This window comes from Sarcophilus harrisii, chromosome 3, assembly GCF_902635505.1.
Source record: "Sarcophilus harrisii chromosome 3, mSarHar1.11, whole genome shotgun sequence".
In the NCBI taxonomy this organism is placed as follows: Eukaryota; Metazoa; Chordata; class Mammalia; order Dasyuromorphia; family Dasyuridae; genus Sarcophilus; species Sarcophilus harrisii.
Window position 1 is genome coordinate 29471405 of NC_045428.1, and position 20745 is coordinate 29492149.

Consider the following 20745-nt stretch of genomic DNA (forward strand, 5'->3'; position numbering starts at 1 on the left):
ATATGCAATATTATTGGTCTATAAAAATAATGAACAAGCTGATTTTAGAAAGGCCTGGAAAGATTTACATGAATTGATGCTGAGTCAAACAAGCAGAACCAGAAATATATTGTACATAATAACAGCAAGAATGTGCGATGATCAACTACGAAAGACTTGGTTCTTCTCAGTTGTTCAGTGATCCAAAGCAATCCCAATAGACTTTAGACAGAAAATGCCATCTGTATCCAGAAAATGAACTATGGAAATTGAATGTAAATCAACACATGCTATGTTTTCTTCTTTTTTCTGTTTTTTTTTTTTTTTTTTTTTATTCTCTCCACTGGTTTTTCCCTTTTGTTCTGATTTTTTCTCTCCCAACTTGATTCATAAAGCAATGTACATTAAAAACATCTAAATAAAATTAAAAAAAAAAAGATACCAAAGATTGGTTCCATTAGGGAATTTCACCCAGGCCTCTGGTGATGGATGCTGCTACATGTACTACTGAGAATTTTCTCCCACAAAATGAATGAAAAGGTATTTATTAAGCACCTACTATGTGCCAAAAACTATGCTAAATTTTGGGTAAAGAAATAAAAATATAAGGCAGTTCTTGAATTTAAAGAGCTCACACTTTAATTAGGAGAGGCAGCATATCAATAAATATTTAAAGCACCTATTATTTGTCAGGCACTATGCTAAATGCTGGGGATACAAAAAGAGGCAAAAGACAGTTTCTGCCCTCAAGGATCTTAGAGCAAATGGAAAGTCCCAGAAATCCTAAGAATGCTGCAGGACAATGAAAAGCAAGGCCCAGTGAGTCTTGGATTATCATATGACAGTATCCAGAGATTTCAGGGTAAAAGGTAAGACTGACAGGACTTTAAGATGCAGCAGCAGGGCACATGGAAAGGGCTACTGATCCTCCATTTCAGCAGAAAGCATTTACCTCCATTTCATCTAATTTCAAACCACATTTAAGCTGTTAATGCCCTAATACCATATCAATACTTAAAGACTATAGCCATAAAATTAATTGATTAACCAAAGACTATTTGTAAAGCACCTACTATGTGCCAGGCACTGTTCTAGGTGCTGAGCATACAAGTACAAAGGAGATAAATTTAACATTCATCATATTTCTTGGAAATGACTCAATTTTTTTCTCCTTCAACACCATGTTACCTCACTCCCAGCCATGTCTCCCCAAACTTGATGATCTTTAAACAATTAAAGTGGCACTTTATTTCACAATGGCATTACTTGGACACTCGTCACAAATGCTAATGAACAATTCATTTACTGTAAACCGAGGCAAACTGAATCCTGTGGTGTTTTTTTTTAGCTCTAGTTCAGGCTTGCTCATGAAAGTCTCTGGTGAGACTTATGATCTTATCTCTTCTAGAGGAGATAAGACCAAATAATTCAGAATTGAGTTCTGCATAGTTTTGGTTTCTCAGAAGTGGGAAACAGGAGCTGCTTCTGCCAGATGTCATTTTACTGGAAAGAGCTCCTATACTGAGACTAAAGTGCTCCAAGGTGAATCTAACAGTTCAGACCAGCCCCATCTGACTACCCTGCCTTAAGACTGGTAAGGATTGCTATTGAGCTAATTTTGATGCAAGTTCATCATCCATGGATATGCATGGGCCCTCCACACTGTTCAGCAATCCTATTTCTACCCTTATCAGCATCCATATCATTTGTAACAGTAATTGTTCCAAAACTTTCTCTCTCTGCTCAAGCCCCCACCTGACCTGGAGGCTCCACACATCCCCCTCCAATAAATGTTAACAACTCCATCATAAGAAATTTAATTTCTTTCAGTTTCCCTTTCCTATTCAGCAAAACTTCTTGGTATTTTTATCTTCTCCACCTTCCTTCTCCTTTCCCTTTTCTTGTTTCCCAATCACCATCAGAGAAGCAACCAAGGCTAATCTCTCTATCTGACCAATGGACATCCCCTCCTACTTGCTAGAGGAAATTGCTCCAGCAGTCAACCCTCCTCTTTAAAGCATTTTCAATCTTCCATCTCCTTTCCAACTGAGGACAAAATAACAAGTTCCCCAAGTCCTTTGAAAAAAAAGACCTCCCTGATTCATTCACTCCATCCAATGGATGGATCTCATCCTTTCTTCTTCCTAGTCACTGTTAAACCTGTTGAAAAATTGACCTAGACTCAATGCTCTTAACTTTCTCCTACCATTTATTTCTATAACTTTGGGGTTTTTTCCCATCACTTCCAGAATCTGCCACCCCAAGCTTCATCAACTACAAGGAGAGAAAAGAAAGTTACAGACTGCTGGGTTGCGTGAAGGGTCCCATGCCTGGTGAAATCACTGCTTCTTAATGTATTGACATACGACAATACCAATAATGCTCAAAGTTCCCATCCGAAAGGGCTGGGAACAAAGTAACTTTATGGACTGAAGAAATGAGATTTGTTATTCAGTCTCCATGAGACAACTCAAAGGATCATATGATTTGTAGCTGAACATAAGCTTGAAGCTACTTAGTCTAAATACCTCCTTTCATAGATGGAAATGGAAGCTCATAGAGGGAATGGAATTTCTTAAGGTTAAAGAGATAGTTAATAGCAGCTGGGGTCTGAACCCAAATCCTCAGATTCCAAATTCAGCACACTTTCCAATGCACCAAACTTCCTTTTCAGCCCTGCATAATAATACCCCCCTGGTACAGTTGATATTCCCATCAAATTGGCCAAGGATTTACTCTCTCTGAAAATATTCTCCATTCGCTCACCTCCTGTCTTTTTTCACAAGGTTCCCTATTCCTGGAATGTCCTCCCTCTCTATTTTTACCTACAAATGCCGACCTACCCCAGTTTCCACAGGTTCCATGAAGCTTTCTTTATAACAAATTTGTCCTTCAAATCTGCCTTTGTTTTTCAACTCCATAACGTGCTTAATTATAATATGTATCATCATATGATAAGTGTATTTATTTCTCCCCTGCCAACTAGATTGGAAGCTCCATGAAGACAGAAATCATGTCTAATATAAACTTTTCTATCTTCTATATTCTGAGCACAGTCGTCTATACTACACAGTAAGCTTGCTGATGGAATTGCTGCTTGAACAAGCCAATAAATGAATGAATAAGCATTTTGCCATAGGTTATCTTAGCAATAATCTCTATAGAATTACAGGTTTTAGATTTCTGGTAATGTTATGATGGTAAATATTGAACAACTTGAGCTCTAAAAAAGAAGTGTATACAAGATATACTTTTAAATTTAAGCTACATAATTATTTTCTCTATTATTTTCTTAAATCCAGGCAATTGAAAATAATGAGTCAAGCCTTGGTTTGAAGTGGTTGCCAGTTTTCAAGGAGTAAATGCCCATGTGGAAAATTTAACAATCAACTCTAGTGGAAATTTGCACTGGCTCCAGCACACCTCTGGCTGAGAGGAACTTTAGAGGTCATTTCATCTAGTCTAAAAGCCTTGTTTGACACATGGGGAAAATGGGGTTCAGAGAAATTAAGAGACAATTCCACATAAGGGATTCCAAATAGCAAATAAGAGATGATAATGATAGCACTGACACAGCAGGGTTTTTGTGAGGATCAAAAAAAAAATTGATCTTTAGGTTTGTAAGTGCTATAAAAATGCTAGCTATGATGATGATAATGATGATTGGGTATCAGAGTCAGCATTCAAATCCAGATCCTCAGATTAAAAGTCCAAATACTCCCTTCATTAAGCAGGGCTGATTTTAAATTTAAAAACTTAAAGGAATCTTAACATTCCATCATTTTGAACCAAATCAAAGCAATAGTTATACTGTTGGTTGATATAATTTATTCCTCTTAAAAAACCCCACACCTTGCAGTTTTAGATTCTCTGCACCTCAGCAATTTCTGAGCACTTCCCTCTGTCTCTTTCTGGCTGCCTTCCCTCTGGATTCTTGTGGCAGATTTTGGTTCATGTGCCCAGGGCTAAAGGAAAGCACCCAATCTTATTTGTGAAGTGTCTGCTGAAGCTGCTAGAGTGATGTGCCAAGTCTATAAAACCACTTTCGAGAAGCAGAAATCAATTTGGGAAGAGCTAGCCTTTGCCTAAATCTTTTTCTTTCTGTCTGTCTCTGTCTCTCTGTCTCTGTCTGTTTCTCTGTCTATCTCTGTCTCTGTCTCTCTCTCAGGATGCAGATGAGAAAAGAATGTTAACACTTAATTATAGTGATTCTCCTTGAGAACAATTCTCTAAAGAAAAAAAAAAAAGGATATATGTGTGTGGGATGTGTGTGTGTGTGTGTGTGGTATATTTGTGTGTGGTAAAGAACTAAGATAGACTGGGCATGGACGGGAGTAGAGGAGAATTTTATAATCTTAGCATTAGTAGTCCTGACAAGAGTACAGCACAGGACAGGGATCATTCATTGTCTAGAGAACAGGCATCTGGGCAGGGCAGCTGAGGGTAGGCTAGAATACTAGGGTTAGTATAGCGTGGTAACTTGTGATAGGGAAGGTACCAGCTGGCCCTAGGATGTGAGAGACTTCTGAATCTGTCCCTCAGTGATCAAGCATTTACCAAGCACTCTCTTTGTGTCAGGTATTGCTCCAAGGGTCAGGAATACAAAGAAAGGCAAAAACGCTATCCCTGTCCTCAAAGATCTCATACCAAAAGAGAGAGAGACAGAAGGCACCCAACTATGGACATGCAAGATAGAGATGTTTATGTCTGTCTGTATCTACATATATATATCCTTAATATATCTATATTATATATGTAATATCATCTATTATATAATATGCATATTGTGTAATACACTCACATTTTACATATAAAATATGTGTATATATATTGGTACATATATACATGCATATGTATACAAAGAGGCTATATATATATATATATATATATATATATATATATATACATATCTATCATCTATCTATCCATCCATCCAATCTATCTCTATCATCTGCTTCTATCTATTGATATACCTACCTACATACCTACCTACCTCTATCATTTATCCATCTGTCTATCTCTCTAACTATTCAGCTATCTATCCATCTAGGTATCTACCTATCTATCTATACCTCTATCATTTGTCCATGTGTGTATCTATCCAGCTCTCTATGAACCTATTTACTTTTATCATTTATCCATCCGCCCATCTATCCATTCATCCAGCTATCAGCTATCTATGTATCTATCTACCTTTATCATTTATCTGTCTATCCAGTTATCTACCTTCCTTCCTTCTCTTTCTCTGTCTCTCTCTCTCCCTTCCTCCTCTCCTCCCTTTCTTCCTTTCTTTCTGATTGATGTGGCTCTTTCCAACAATGACATGATTCAGATCAATCCCAATAATCTTGTAATGAAGAGAGCCATTTACACCCAGAGAGAGGTCTGTGGGAACTGAGTGTGGACCACAACATAGCATTTTCACTCTTTCTGTTATTGTTGGCTTGCATTTTTGTTTTCCTTCTCAGGTTTTTTTTTCTTTTTTCTTTTTAGATCTGCTTTTTCTTGTGCAGCAAGATAACTGGATAAATATGTATACATATATTGGATTTAACATTTATTGTAACATATTTAACATATAACATGCTGCCTGCCAGCTAGGGGAGGGAGTGGGAGGAAGGAGGGGAAAAGTTGGAACAGAAGGTTTTGCAAGGGTCAGTGTTGAAAAATTACCCATGCATATATTTTGTAAATAAAAAATGGAAAAAAATAAATTTTAAAAAGTCAATTGAGGAGGCATGATTAGACAATGGTGCATGTAAAAAAAATTGTCAGGTTTTCAGTGGCCTATTAGCTTCATATGCACCAACAATATATGGCCATCAAAAGAAATTCTCTTAGAGCGCTAAGAAAGTGAGGGAAGTGATAGCTCCTCTGCATAGTTCTCTGTGTAGAACAAACTGGAATGTTGTGCTTAGTTTGGGATTTAGAAAAGACATTGATAAACTGAGATCTGTCCAGAGAAACAGAACCAGGATAGGAAAACATGTTATGTCAATTAAAAGTCTAGTTGAGAGAAACAGGGATGTTTGGAGTGGAAAGGAAAATGTACATGTGTGTGTGAGTGTGTGAGAGTATGAGTGTGTGTGTGTTTGTGTGTGTGTGTGTGTGTGTGTAAACTGGTGAAAGGAAGAGGAGGATATGAGATCTGTTTTTCAGGTACTATTCCATTATCTTTGTTTTCCAGCACTAGAACCTAGTGATAAATTCCTTTTGATTGAGCAGTGATCATTTTGTCAAATGAGCATAAATTTAAAGGCTAAATGAGAATATATGGAAAAGGGAATATCTGGATACAGGATTGATTCTAAATTTCACACTCTCCCAACTGTTCTTTGCTATAAACAATATATTTCCCTGAGAGCCACTTTTCTCTTTTAAAATGATAATAACAGTTCACATTTATATAGCGCTTTAAGGTTTATGAAGTACCTTATACATATTATCTCATTGGGTTTGAAAAATGAGTCTTCTTTTTATTCCATCCCCATGGAAGAAACTAATTTGAACAAGCAGATCCCATTAGGCTTTTGGCTATACCTTTTATTGTGACATGATTTATAATTCGCTTGTAACTTATGATTCTTGTGTTGCCTCCAGCATTTTTTCATCAAAAATTCTTGGCTTCTGTACACGGCACAGAGATGATCAAATTTCATTATCTCTGGCAATAGCTCCTTGCAAATACTTTGATAGAATTCAGGACCAAACTTATTCCAGACAATCCTATGATGATAACATTTCAGGTTCTAAATAATGGTATTATAATGGGGTACAGAAGAAAAGTTGCTCTTGTGGGTACCAGGAGACTTGGATTCAAATATCACCTCTGACATTTCTTAGTTGTGTTCCCCAAGGCAAGTCTCTTAATCTGTTGCTGAGTTTCCTTATCTGTAGAATGAGAATGATGACTAAAAACCTTACTTTACAAAATTGTTGGGAGGATCAAATGAGATAATATGTAAATGTCAGCTGTTGTTATTAATAACAACCAGTCAGTAAAAACAACCATCTGGGCACTACTTCTGGGAGCTCCATCTCTCCTCTATCAATACCCTTCCTGTTCTAGAGGGCTCAGGGCAATAAAGCTTGCAAAAAGTTAAGTTGTCAAACCTGTTTTGAACCTTGACTTTTTTTTTTTTTTTTTTTTTTTTTAAGACAAAACAATCATGTTATATGTAGGCAATGAACTCCAATCCTAGGTAGGGGGGCTGCAACTCAGAAAGACTCACATCTTGATTATAACGTTAGAAAAATAAATTGTCAAAACCAGTCAGTATGATATGGTAGAGCGAACACTAGCTGTAGTATGAAGGGACTTGGATTTGGATCTACCTCTGATACTTACTACTTTTTGATCCTGGGCCTCAGCTATCTCATGTAAAATGAAGTGTTGGACTTGGTGACTTCTAGGCTCTTTTTCAGCTCTAAATCTGGGATCCTTCCTTAACCAGTTTCTTAGCTTCTGGTAGGAAGGAGAGAAACTTCTTTTATGCTCCCCACTCAATACCTAGTGCCATGTCATATACATTTGTTGTTCATTCATTAGCTCATATATGACACTTTGTAACCCCATGGACAATAGCATGCCAGGTCCTTCTATCTGTGAAAGTCTCTTCAAGCTCATGTTTGTTGCTTCCATGATGATATCTCTCTATCTCATCCTCTGCCATACCCTTTTCCCTTTTGCTTTCAATCTTTCCCATCAACAGGGTCTATTCCAATGAGTCTTATCTTCTCATTATCTGGCCAACTAAAGTGTTTAAGCTTCAGCTTCAGTGTTGTCCTTCCAATGGACTGTATCTCAAAAGTCTTAGTGCTGTTCTAAGCTAAGGGATGCTCTGTATTAGGTACTCAGCACCCATAAGCTCAGTTCAGAATCAGTTTCCTTTCTGAAGCTTTTCATGGGCTTTCCTGGTTGCCTGGGCTCTCTTTCTTCAAATCAAGATTGTGTCATACTTATGTATGTAGATATTATAGTCCTCGGTAGAATGTAAATTCCTTGAGGGCAATAACTATTTTTCAGTTTTTAACTTTGCCTTCTCAGAGCCTATCATGATGTCCATCTTGTAGTAAACAGCTTAAAAAGTGCTTGTTGAATTGAATTGAAATAAATTGGATAGGTGAATGAATGAATCTTTGGAAAATTCACTGGGACTCAAGATAGTGAAAAGTTTCAGGAATGTAAGCTAATCCAATATACCAAATGCTCTTCATTTGGAGAATGATTATTTGATCCCATAACTCCAGTTAGTATTCCAAGACATATGGAAAAAGAATGTATTAAGAGTGAAAGTTCCATATATGTCCTGAAGACCACATGAAATGCCAGTGGTCCAGATGGAACCAGAGCTCAAATCTCCCAGTTGTATACTCTCTATTTTTCTTCCTTCCATATGAAACAAATAGGATTATTTCATTGTGATGGGTGTATAAGGCATGTATGAGGCAGTCATTAACTGGTTCCATTCATAGCTTAATTAACACAAGAGATGCTCTTGAATACTTCAACAAGTCAAACATTAATGTGAACTTAGATTTCTTCCTGCCACAGTTCTGTTTTGATTTTTCCAAAAGAGGTGCTGATTATAACTTAGAATACCTTAGAAAATGGCACTTAGAATATGTGCCATTTTCTCCATTAGGCAACACGGGGGACAATGAGACTACAACAAAAACTACCAAAATGAATTAATATATGTCAATGACTATACTTAAATCAATTATAATTTTACCACATGGAGACAAGTACCTTCCTTGCCATAGTTAACTACTCATTGCTCAAATCTACAATAAACTGATAATTACAAATGCCTCTTTTCTAACATGCTCTATAAAATATTTGACTTCAGGTGTTTGATTTTTGCATTTTTTTTTTTTTTACTATCTTTATTTTCAACACACCCATTCACAATGTTGTACTCTAAGTTACTACCATCTCAGATGGCAAGGGAATTTATTTGTTCAGTATACACTGCATTAAGTAAGCTGTAATCAATAATATATTTTTAATATTGATGAAAATAATAATGATGAACTAAGTATTTTTTCTTAAAAAAAGACCCTAAAATGAATTTATAGTAACAGAATCATGAACCAAATTTATTTAGGATAATATAATTGTAAATTTAAAATTGGAAGAGATCATGAAGACCTAACCCCTTAATTTTTACAGAAGATGAAATTGAGGTACAAGGAAATTAAGAAGTGATTTGTCCAGTGGCACATTGTATTTGCGTGAGCAGGATTTGTATTCCGTTTTTTTTTTTGTTTGTTTGTTTATTTTTTAGAGCTGCAAAATGAGATCTTACTCTATTCAGCCTTCTGTGAATGATTTCTTCTTCTCATCCTTACCTAATTTTTACCTTGATAAACTTTATTTGATATTTTGATTAAAGGTTAAGATTTTCAAGGGCTAGTCTTAGAGAAAGAGCATGATTATGGTAGGAAAAAAAGCAGATCAGCATCTTGGGGTGCTCTCTGCTCCAAGTGACCCCAACAGGTCACAGCAGCAACACACGCTCCAGCTTTCTTTTCTCTAAAATAAGGGTTTTCAATGGGATGATTTCTAAGGTCCCTTCCAAATTGAAGGTCTTATGATTTCATTTTCTGGTTGGGTGCCAACTGCAACTTTAATCGATTTATCACAGCTAATAAAATTTCTAAAAAGAGGAAATGACAGCACATTAAAATAAGAAGTCTTTATTATCACTGACTAAAGAAGTGTTAACTTATTAGAGCCATTAAAATGAAATGGGAAATGATTCATTTCAAGTAAATTTTAAATGGGTCACATAGAAGTACTAGGTATAGAAACAAACAAGAATGAATTTACCCACTAATGTTTTACTGATGACAATGACTATTTTCTACATGCCTCCTTTTGAGAGAGAGGTCATGGATGTCTACAGTTACGTAATACTGCAAATGGTGGCTGACCAGGAGCTCCAGTGAAGATTTTTAACTAATGCTTTTTCTTTACTGTGAAGACGTTTTGTGTGTGTAAGTATACACATATATACAACATAGAGGGGAGTGTATATATAATGTTGCAAATATAGTGAAAAAATATATTGCAAAAAAAAAAGCACCAATAATATATTTAAAAAGAAAAGAAAATTGTGGCCTTCTTTACTTACCTGCACTGTGGCAGGCACAGAATCAGGCACCTGATATCGCAACTCATGGGCTGTAGCTTGAGATTTAGGCAGCAGGAATGGATAAGAAAGGGATCGGTATTTTGACTTCATAATCTGCAAGAAGGAAAGAAAAGAAAAACTAAAGAACTGGTAAATATAAATATATATGGAATTATTTTACATAAATCTATTTATATCTAATAAACAGATATTTATATGTAAGGTGGGCCATCTCTGGGGGCAGAAGGAAAGGAAGAAAAAAGAGAAACAAAAGAAATTTACACAATAACTTTGTTGTATTTGAAAGGAATAGCAAGTTCTATATAGTAGATTTACAGTTTTCTGTGCAATCATTTTTTAAAAATCATTTATAGAAATCCTGTTTTATTCCATAAATTAAAAAAAAAAAAGCTAGAAGATGACCATGATGGGCTGAAGAAAAAGTTGTCTTTTTTTTTTTTTTCCTAACAGAAAATTAATTTAGATTTATGTGTGGAATGTTTTCATTATTTCCAAGAGTTCCTGTTTACTTAAAAAATGTGTTTACCACCCAGCTTTCCAATGCCAGGGAGAGTAGCTGGTGCTAAGTATTACACTATAAATCAAACTCTGCAAATTACCAAGGAAAATAATTACTGTTCACTTGCAAAGAGGGCTGCTATTCCTCAAATTGCAATGACATCTTGATAATATGTATTTAAAGTTATGTGCATGCTACCTTTGATTCCTCTTTCACTGAGAACTCATCTACATTTTTAATTTATAACTTGTGTGCCCTAATTCAGATGGAGTTGTACAATTTGCAAATCTATCACTTCTATAATCTTTAAATAATAGACACCCAACTAAATATTTGATCTCTTTATTGAAGCAAATAAGGAGCTGCTTTTGCCTCCTGTAGGCAGAGAATGGAGGAAAAAAATTATAACAATTAGATTCTTAACTTTTTTTTAAAATAACCTTTTGAATTACCCTTTTCCCCAATAAATGTCATCTCCTTCAATGGAAGTAGATCTTGGTATCTAGACCTCAGTCATTTATATTTGGTTTTGAAATGAATTTGGGGATTATTGTAAGAATGTGGATCTGTCTGACTTTCTTCATTATCATGCAAATAAAACTTAATTTGGGAAGAAAAAGCAAGTCATCCAGTATTCCATCAACTCCACTTTTGCTGTTTACTGTGTATATGCTTCAGTTTCCTTCCTGAGGAGGGCAGCTAGTAACCTCGCAGTGGATAGCATGCCAGATCTGAACTCAGGAAGACTCATCTTCCTCAGTTCAAATCTACCTTTAGATACTTAGTAGCTGTGTGATCCTGAGCAAGTTGCTTAATTTTGTTTTCCTCAGTTTCCTCATCTGTAAAATGAACTGGAGAAGGAAATAGTCAACCATTCTAGTATCTTTGCAAGAAAACCCCAAATAGGGCAAGGAGTATTGGACACAACTGAAAACAACTGAACAACAACATCCTCGGAAAGGGTGTCTGTCCCTCATTTTAATTATAAGCCACTGTCTCCTCCAAAAACAAAAGCAACTGCCCATCATGGAGGAAAAGGACAGGTGGCCCCCAAACCTGGTACATGGGGCAAGGGAAAGCCCCAAAGTGTCAGGACATGTGACTCCAGTCCATCAGAAAAAGCTGAAGGATGTACATGAAGAATGCAAAGGCCAATGACTACAAACTGAAGGTGCCTGAAGGTCACAAATGGAATGTGAGTCCTGGTACAACTGGATAAGTTGCTTTTGATGAATGGTTGCAAGAAAATGAATCAGTTAAAAAAAAAAAAAGACAAAACTAACATTTAGGCCAGTAGAAATTCAGAAGCCATCTCTTTTGTTAATTGCCAGGTAAGTATCTCCCTGAAAGACAAAGGCTGCTTGGTGCCTATCGTTCTTTTTATAAATATTCATATTGAAATAATGAAAAGCCATCTATTTTGCCAGTGCCATCCATATTTTCAATTTGACACATAAGCTCTGAGATGAGCTCAGAAGATGACTCACTCTAAAGGAAGCTTTCCTTCATCATTGACTGGAGAGTTGGCTTCAGGGCTTGCCTCTGCCATGGGGCACAATATCTTTCTGCCGCAGTCACATATTTCAGGAAAACACAAATGTTTCACACATGAACAGGGATCTGGACATGGCGCTTGTGCCAAAAGGTCATTATAAATGTCTGATTCCACAAATGCACGGACTCTGATTACCCTTGGCTGATGAGAGGATACTTGACCCATTCTCAATTTCTCTCCTCTAATTTTTGAAGTTTGGAGCAGCATAGCCAGGAAATAGTATTGCCCCTTATTCCCAGGTTCAGTCAGTCAGTCAGTCAATAATGTATTAGGCACTGTGCTAACCACCAGGGATACAAAAAGCAGCAAAAGACAGTCCATCATTGTAGGTTACAGTACAATGGAGGAACTCACAGTCTGATGGAAGAGCTCATAACTTAATGTTCTGGGCCCACTGGTGGCAGTCAGAGGGAAAAGACTACAGAAGTACAAGAGAAAACACAAATGCATATGGAAAATAAAAGGACCAGCAAGTCGAAATGCATATGGAAAATAAAAGGACCAGCAAGTCGAAATGCATATGGAAAATAAAAGGACCAGCAAGTCGACTCCCAGATCTGACACTGACTTTGTACACCTTTCTCTCTTCCAGGACTTTTTCTTCATCTGAAGAATGATGAACTATATGGCCTTCCAGCAGCACACTGGTAAAGTGGATAGGGTGCTGTCCTTTTAGGAAGACTCCTACTCACATCCCATTGCAGAGATTTACTACTTGTGTGAACCTGGATAAATCCTTTAACCACTTTCAGCATTTAGTTTTTTTTCATCTGTAAGATGTGTCTAATAATAGTACCTACCTCAGAGGGGTGTTGTAAGGATCAAATGAAATGATGTGTATGTGTATGTACAAATATATGTATTTGTATATCTGTGTAAATCAAATGAGATGTTTCATATACACATTTATATGAAATATTTCATTTGATATAGATACATATATATATTTTTGTATATAATTGTATACTTGTATATAAATGTATAGTTATATATATAAATGTGTAATTTATAATGTATATAAATGTATAATTGATGAAATATGTATATATACACATATGAACATTGATATGTTACTATATTATATCTAGAGTTATACATAAATGTTTATATATGAAACATCTCAGTTGGTCTTATATAAATTTATATATATTTGATTACGTATATAATTTATGTGTATATGTATATGACACGAATCTTTTAATATAAAAGATATTTCACCTATAGTTATATATTTATATGTGAAATATCTCATTTGATCTATATAGATTTGATATATATATAAGGTATTCATGTATTTGTATATATGCACATGCTTATGACTATTTGTATGACTATATTACATTTGTACTTTATATATGAAACATCTCATTTAACCTATATATATAGATTTGATTATATATAATTTTATGTGTGTATGTATATTTCTATATGCACAACATGAATATATATAAAATATTACATTTATGCTTATGCTTAACATATATTCATATACATGAACCATCTAATTTGATCCTCATAATAATTTATAGATATACAAATATATCTATATCTGTTGTATCTAAGTGTAGCTATGTTTACATATAATTATCCACATATAAAATATATTATATCTATAAACATAGGTTTCTGATATAGTTATATGTCATATGATGCCATGTAAATATTCATTTTTCTGACCATTTGACTGCTTGATTCCAGATGCCTAATCTCCTATCTCCCATTCCTTTGTCGTTGTCCTTCTCTGCTTCCACTTAGGAGATGCCCGAATCAGATCACGGAGCCCTCGTGGCACTCAAAGCAAGAACCCACCTTTGTGAAATTCCATCGCTGGATGAAATGACGGGCAACATCCCTGGCGGCCTTCCCGTGGACCACAGAGGCAATGTCGTGCCATGGCATTCGTGGCGTAGAATACCTGTCAATGAAATCTACCAGGACACACCAGACAGTAAGTAGCCATGCTCAAGTCAGCAGCCCTGCCCTAGGATCTTCACCACTGCCCTTCTCCATTTGGAATGCTCTCCCTCCGTACCCTACTCTAGGAGTCTCTAGACTTCTTTAAGACATAGCTGAGACACTTTCTCCTGAGCTGTAGATACTCTTGCCTTTATGAGTTTGTTACTTTGTCACTCTTCCTTATTTACTTATTTGCAAGTTTGTTCTCCTCCCTCAATAAAATGTAACCTTCTTGAGGGCAAGGGCTATTTTGTTTTGTTTGTATATGTATTTAGATTCCTGGACTCTGGAGCTCTGCGTGTTATTACTGTTCAGTTAAATCGGACTCTCTAGAATCCTATGGGCATGTCCGTGGGGATTTTCTTGCCAAGGATGCTGGAGTGGCTTAATATTTCCTTCTCCAGTTTCTTCCCATTTTACAGTTGAGGAACTGAAGCAAATAGGCGTCACATAGTTACTAAGTGTCTGAGGCTGGATTTGAACTCAGATCTTTCTGGGGCTCTCTCCACTGCATCATCTACCTATCTAGGATGTTACATATAGATCCTTAATTAACATTTATTGAATTTAGTTCCCTGGCTCAGATATACCAATACTTGGTTTCCATTAGACTGAGTAAATAGCCTTTTAATACTATTCCTTTAAGTATTTCATATTTCCACTTTTCTCCCTTGGATAATAGCAGATAATCACCCACCAAGATATAAAATTGAGCATACTAATTATCTTAGGATTCTGTGCCTGATATATATATATATATATATATATATATATATATATATATATATATATATATATATATATATATGTATATATTTTTTCTTTTATCTTGTTGAAGATAGGTCATTTGTGAAGTGCCATCCATTAGACAGATAAGCCTGAGATGGACAACAAAGATGACTCATTTCAACAAAAGGAAAATGAAGCTTTTAAAGTCTGAATTAAATAAAAGGGATGATCACTTTAAGAATTCTGTTTTTGGAGAATATGACCCCTAATTTAGATAGGGCTGCAGGGGATCTTAATAGCCATTTGGTCCAAGTCCCTCATCTTACAGATAAGGAAATTGAGGCACAGGAAGATTAAAGTGCCTTACCCAAGATAATGCAAAGTGGGATGGGAAAGCAGATTCTCTAACACTATTGCTTAGGCTCTTTCTATTGTACTGAGGTAGACAGTGACAAAAATACACCAAAGGAATTTAGTAGAATACCTTCTCAACCATATGAACCATGTAATGGTCGTTCTGGGTTCTAGGTGGCACCACAGTGCACAGAGCACACATCTTGGAATCAGGAAGATTCATCTTCCTGAGTTCAAATCTGGCATCAGTACTTACTAGCTGTATGACCCTGGACAAGTCACCTACCTCAGTTTGCCTCAGTTTCTTCATCGGTAAAATGAATTGGAGAAGAAGGCAAACCATTCCAGTATCTAACAAAACCCCAAATGGGGTCATAAAAAGTTGGACACAAGTGAAAAACAATTGAACAACACAATTTCTTATTGTCGACATAGAAATTCCATGGGAAGACCTGATTCTGCCATAATAGGAATGTGCTAGTAAATATTTAACAATCAGCTCTTCAGGGAAAATGTGCACGTGATGCACTTTTAAATTTAACCAACATTATTAACATTTTCTTAAGCTCGGACAATCAACAAAACAATAAGCCAAGTCCCGATTTGTGTGTTTATGGTTTCCAAGGTATAAATGCTCACAATGAAAATGTAACAATTGGGTCTTGTGGATCCAGGAGCTTCATTTCAGTTCTGAGTTAAGAGACTCAAGTTAGAATCTCATTTCATGTATTTACTAGATATATGATTATGAACAAATCACATAGCCTCTATGATCCTTATTTTCCCCATCTGTAAAATGGGGATAATAATACCTACACATCCTATGTCACAATTACCATAAAAAGGCATTTTGCAAAGGGCAGGGGCTATAATATAGAATTATTTCTATTCTCTTTAGCATAATGCGTCACATCAGAGGTTAAAAAAACATTTGTTGAATTGAATAATTTTGAGTTGCTAAATGTGAAGATTTCTTCAGGATATGTGCCTCCCCATCTTTTCTCTACCCCCTCAAATATATTTGTATTTACTTTATATCTCTTATATTAGCTGCTAGAAGATATGGTAGATGGAGGACCAGGCCTGGAATCAAGAAGACCTGAGTTCAAATCCAGTTTCAGAAACTTACTAACTATGTGTGACCCCTGGCCAAGTCACATAACCTCCATCTGTCTCAGTTTCCTCGACTGTAAAATAGAGATAATAACACCTATCTCCTAAGGTTGCTATTAGAATCACAGCATTCCTGATACATAGTAGGCACTTAATAAATTACCATGGAAAGAACAACTGCTTGGGACTAAGAAAACCAGGGTTCAAATCCTTCTATGATGTCTATTAGCTTGGACATGTCTCTTAACCTTCATTGGTCTGAATTTCTAAATCTGTCAAATGAAGGGGTTGGACTAGATGGCTTCTGAGGTCCCTTCTAGCTATTAGTTTATAGTCTTACTTTTCTGATATAGAATATTCTCTACAACATATCTTCTGATAGAATTCACTTTATATATAATAAGTTCCAATGAATATGCTATAAATAATATGTTCCAATAAATGTATTTTATATGTAATGTATTGTGATTGAATACATTTTCTCTTGATGGAATATATTTTATATAGGATATTTTCTGATTGGATATACATTCCTTGGTAGAATACACTATAGATCATATATTATATATAGAATATAGTAGATGTAATATATTCCATGTAAAATATTTTTTCTACATATAGTTTACATATATTTTCTCTACATATCTGTATTTTACATGTAATATATTCTATATAGAATCTCTTCTACATAAAAGTTCTGAGAGAATTAATTCTTGATCATATATTTTACATTTGATTTTATTCTGTAACCATATTCTTCTGAGAGAAGACACTTATATGTACTAAAGTTCAGTCTCTTCCTCTCTCTAGTTAGATATTAAAAATGAAGCTTTCCCACAATTGCTGCTAGTTAAAGAAAAACTCTGTTCTTGGTGCTCTCACAAAACATCAGTTCAGCATTTTCTGCAAGGCTTGTAAGATATGTTTGAGAGCCAGGCCAATCTTACCATGCCCCATCTTTAACAATTAAGGTGACCTTATCTAACTCCTTAGTCATCTATAAGTCTGCCCTTATCAGCAACCTTAGAATACAGCTAGGACCTGTAAATTTACAAAGGGAATCCTTAGAGATACAAAAAGATGATCCTCATGATATGTGGGAGTTATTCCTGCTTCCTTTGATGCAACTAATATTGATCTTTAGTCTCTGTAATATTGACCAAGATAATTTTGTTCTGTTCTTTATTTGATTATAAAAAGGTATTGTCTCCTCAATTTGAGATCTTCTGATCAGAGTTAGGGTCATTTGAACCATCTTTTATTATCAGGTCACATGCTTCTGTTGATAATGATCTTGTTCAGAGAACTGCCTCAGTTTATCCTGATAAATTTCAATTGTAACAGCTCTTTGAAATCAGGGAAGATTTGTTTTTCTTTTTTTCTTTGAATCCCATGGGTCCATGTCAGCTAAAAGAAAGCACTGATCCAGCATCTTCAAGAGGAACTAGGTTTAGCATGGTCCTGATGACAGCTCGGGTGGCTAGGGTCTCATGACCAGCTCTGAAAGTCTGGGAAAGCTCACCACTTACAAAATTGATTTAATTAATATGTGGATGGTGTTACCATCTGCAACAATGCATATTAATGAATTGGCTCTTTCAAAGCTTTCAAGTTAGCTATATCACCTTCCATGAGTTCTAAAGGATGACTAGGCTTTTGAACATGTAAAATCCAGTGTTAAAAACAACATAACCACAATAGCAAATGTTACATTGGCAGCTGTTCTTTTTATTATACATATAAAGAGGAAAAAAGAAAGTCATAGTTTCAAATGCAGATCTTGACTCCTATTCCAGTTTTATACTACGGTCTAGTGACACTTACCAGCAAAGGGTTTATCCAGCTGAACCCAGTCTTTGAAGACAAAATTGCAATAGTCCTTTCCATGCCAGAATCGAGTTTCCCCATGGAGCTCTCCAACACCTGTCTGCAAACTACGGATGGATCCCGTATCTGCAAGATGCAGCAGAAAGCATGCTTTTAGAAACTCACTAAGGTAAGTCTCAGAGATGGAAATCCTGTCTCTTATTATCAGAGTTTCTCAACTTTTTTTTTTTTCTTTGTCATGGACTCCCCTTCCCCCTTTGGCAATCTGGTGAAGCCTATGGACCACTTCTTTGACTTTTTCTAAATTAATTATTTTTATTTTTCTAATTTTTTTCCCTAAATTAATCATTGAAAGAAATACTAAATTTCAGTTAGTCATTAGTGAAAATAAAAATATCATTATTCCTATATGACTTCATGGAAGCCCTTAAATCTATTAATGGACCCCTTAGGGGGTACCTTTGGATTTGGATCACAAGATAAGAACTCTTGATTCACATAAATGATGGCAGCAAAGGGAGCAGATAGCCCTGGAAATCAGGGGCTTGTTAAATTGGAGACGGGAAAGTTTAGTGAAATTAAGAGATTTGGAGTACCATAATTTCCAGAATTCATGCAAAGAGTTCAGAAAGGGGCCCTTAGAAGAAGGAGAAGATTTTATCAGGAAAAGGTGATTCCAGTAATAATAGCTAATGTTAAGAGAAGTGTATTATGTGCTGTAGCAGAAACAATTCTGGATTGTTTCAATTTTTGCATCTGCCAATTATGAGGAGTGCGACTTTAGATAGGTCATTTATTTTTCTGGAATGAAATTATTATACTTGTAAAATGAGTGGTATAAGGTCACAAGATGACCTCTAAAGTCCTTCTAGCTTTTGATCCTGTCTCCTTTCCTCTGTTAAAAAAAAGAGGCTGTGAATAAAAATGGTGGTGAATAAAAAAGGAATTTTAAAACTTTTACAAGCTCATAAGAGCAGAAAAATTGCTGCCTCTGGGGGAAAAAAAAAAGAAACTTTCAGTCCTTTACTCAAACTGTGGGACTTGACTTTGATATTCAGTGATTAGTGGAGTATTGACTGAATTCATTCTATTGAATTGTCAATAAGGCTCCTATTGCCTTTTAGAAGCAACACTTTCCCATCACCTTTTTAGTTGCTTAGAATCCATTATATGCTATTTGGAAGCACAGAACTAGCTGGAGAATATTAGGAAAGAATAAAGGAAAGTGGGTTGGGAGGAGAAATATTTCAATGGCAATAAGGGAGTTGGTTTTCTCAAAAAAAAAAAAGTATATAAAATGACTGATGAATCAGGCTTGTATTTACACACTCATCAAAGTGTGAAGGTTTCAGATAGCAGAACGCTAGATGTGCCTGCCAGTAACCCATGACAATTTATGGCAACAACAGACAAAAGCATATAGCAGCAGCAGCAGCACATGACAATGTGAGGCAAAGTTTTTTTGGTAACACTTCTATTGCAAGGTTGCCCAAACTAAAGCAGAGTCAATGGGTTGAGATAAAGACCACTGGAAATTTATAGCACATGTAGAACAGAAAAAGCAATCTTGCCAGGGAATAGCACAGAATTATGCACAATAGCCAGGATAACTTGAATTAACCAATGAAGGCATAGATTAAGATAATCATTGTACTTATTATTAGTATTCTCTTTTACATTGATTACTCATATCCTTTAGTATATCTGTGGACAGACACAGGTTAGTAGAAACCTAAGGCAAAACTGAGAAGCAGAGTAACCTTGTGGATACATTTTGACTTCAGAATTAGAAGACCCAGATTAAAATTTTGTTGTCTGATTATACGTAAATCAGTAACAAACTATGTTCTAACTAAGGTAAACTATAAATTAAAGGCAAGACTTCAAACTGTATGGAGGGACAAAGTTTTCATACTGGGAATTCCCTATAATAATACAAGTTTAGATTTTTAAAAAATAATCAAAATAGACATTTCAATAAGTTGTTATGTTTATATTATATTTACTATTTCACTATTTCATTTTAATCAAACAGAGAAAATCCTTATGGAATCTAGGAATTTAGGAACATATATATATATATACACACATGCACAATGTGCACAAATATTAGTTTTAAATGGTGAAATTCAATCAACCAGTTATTTGAAGAGAAGTTTATACAGCAAATACAATATTTCAATTCAACAAGCAGATTCTATCAGACTTCAGCTGGGAGTCATGACTTGTACTACATTAAAGCATATCTAATTTGTCATTAGCCCTCAAATTCAACATTCAGAGCCATGTAATTATTCATTCCACTCTATGGTTTCATGCTTGGATTCTGGAGCAACATGGCACCACATGAAACACACTATGGTGGGGAGATTGCCTGAAGGTCCCTCCATGTGAAGGTCCTTCTTTATTCCTATTCCCCAACTTCTTTATTATTTCATATAATTATTATAGGAGAGGTTACACCCATGACATCCTTTCTCATCTTTCTGCAGCCCCATTAATCAGATGTATCTTATTGCTTCACCACACTTCCTCCTGCTCCCCTGTTCAGGGAAGTTCTCATGGATGCTGGG

General features: G+C 35.6%; 1 protein-coding gene across 4 annotated transcripts in view; it reads right to left on the reverse strand.

Annotated features, from left to right (window-relative positions):
* PLD1 (phospholipase D1) overlaps positions 1–20745 on the reverse strand; it is a 262525-nt gene that overhangs the window by 52791 nt on the left and 188989 nt on the right. For all 4 annotated transcript variants that reach the window (XM_031957665.1, XM_031957664.1, XM_031957663.1 and 1 more), the window contains 3 exons: positions 18170–18298; positions 14003–14121; positions 10119–10232 (listed from right to left, as the gene is read on the reverse strand). In XM_031957665.1, the coding sequence (XP_031813525.1) occupies positions 10119–10232; positions 14003–14121; positions 18170–18298 (362 nt within the window). The remainder of the gene's footprint in view (positions 1–10118; positions 10233–14002; positions 14122–18169; positions 18299–20745) is intronic.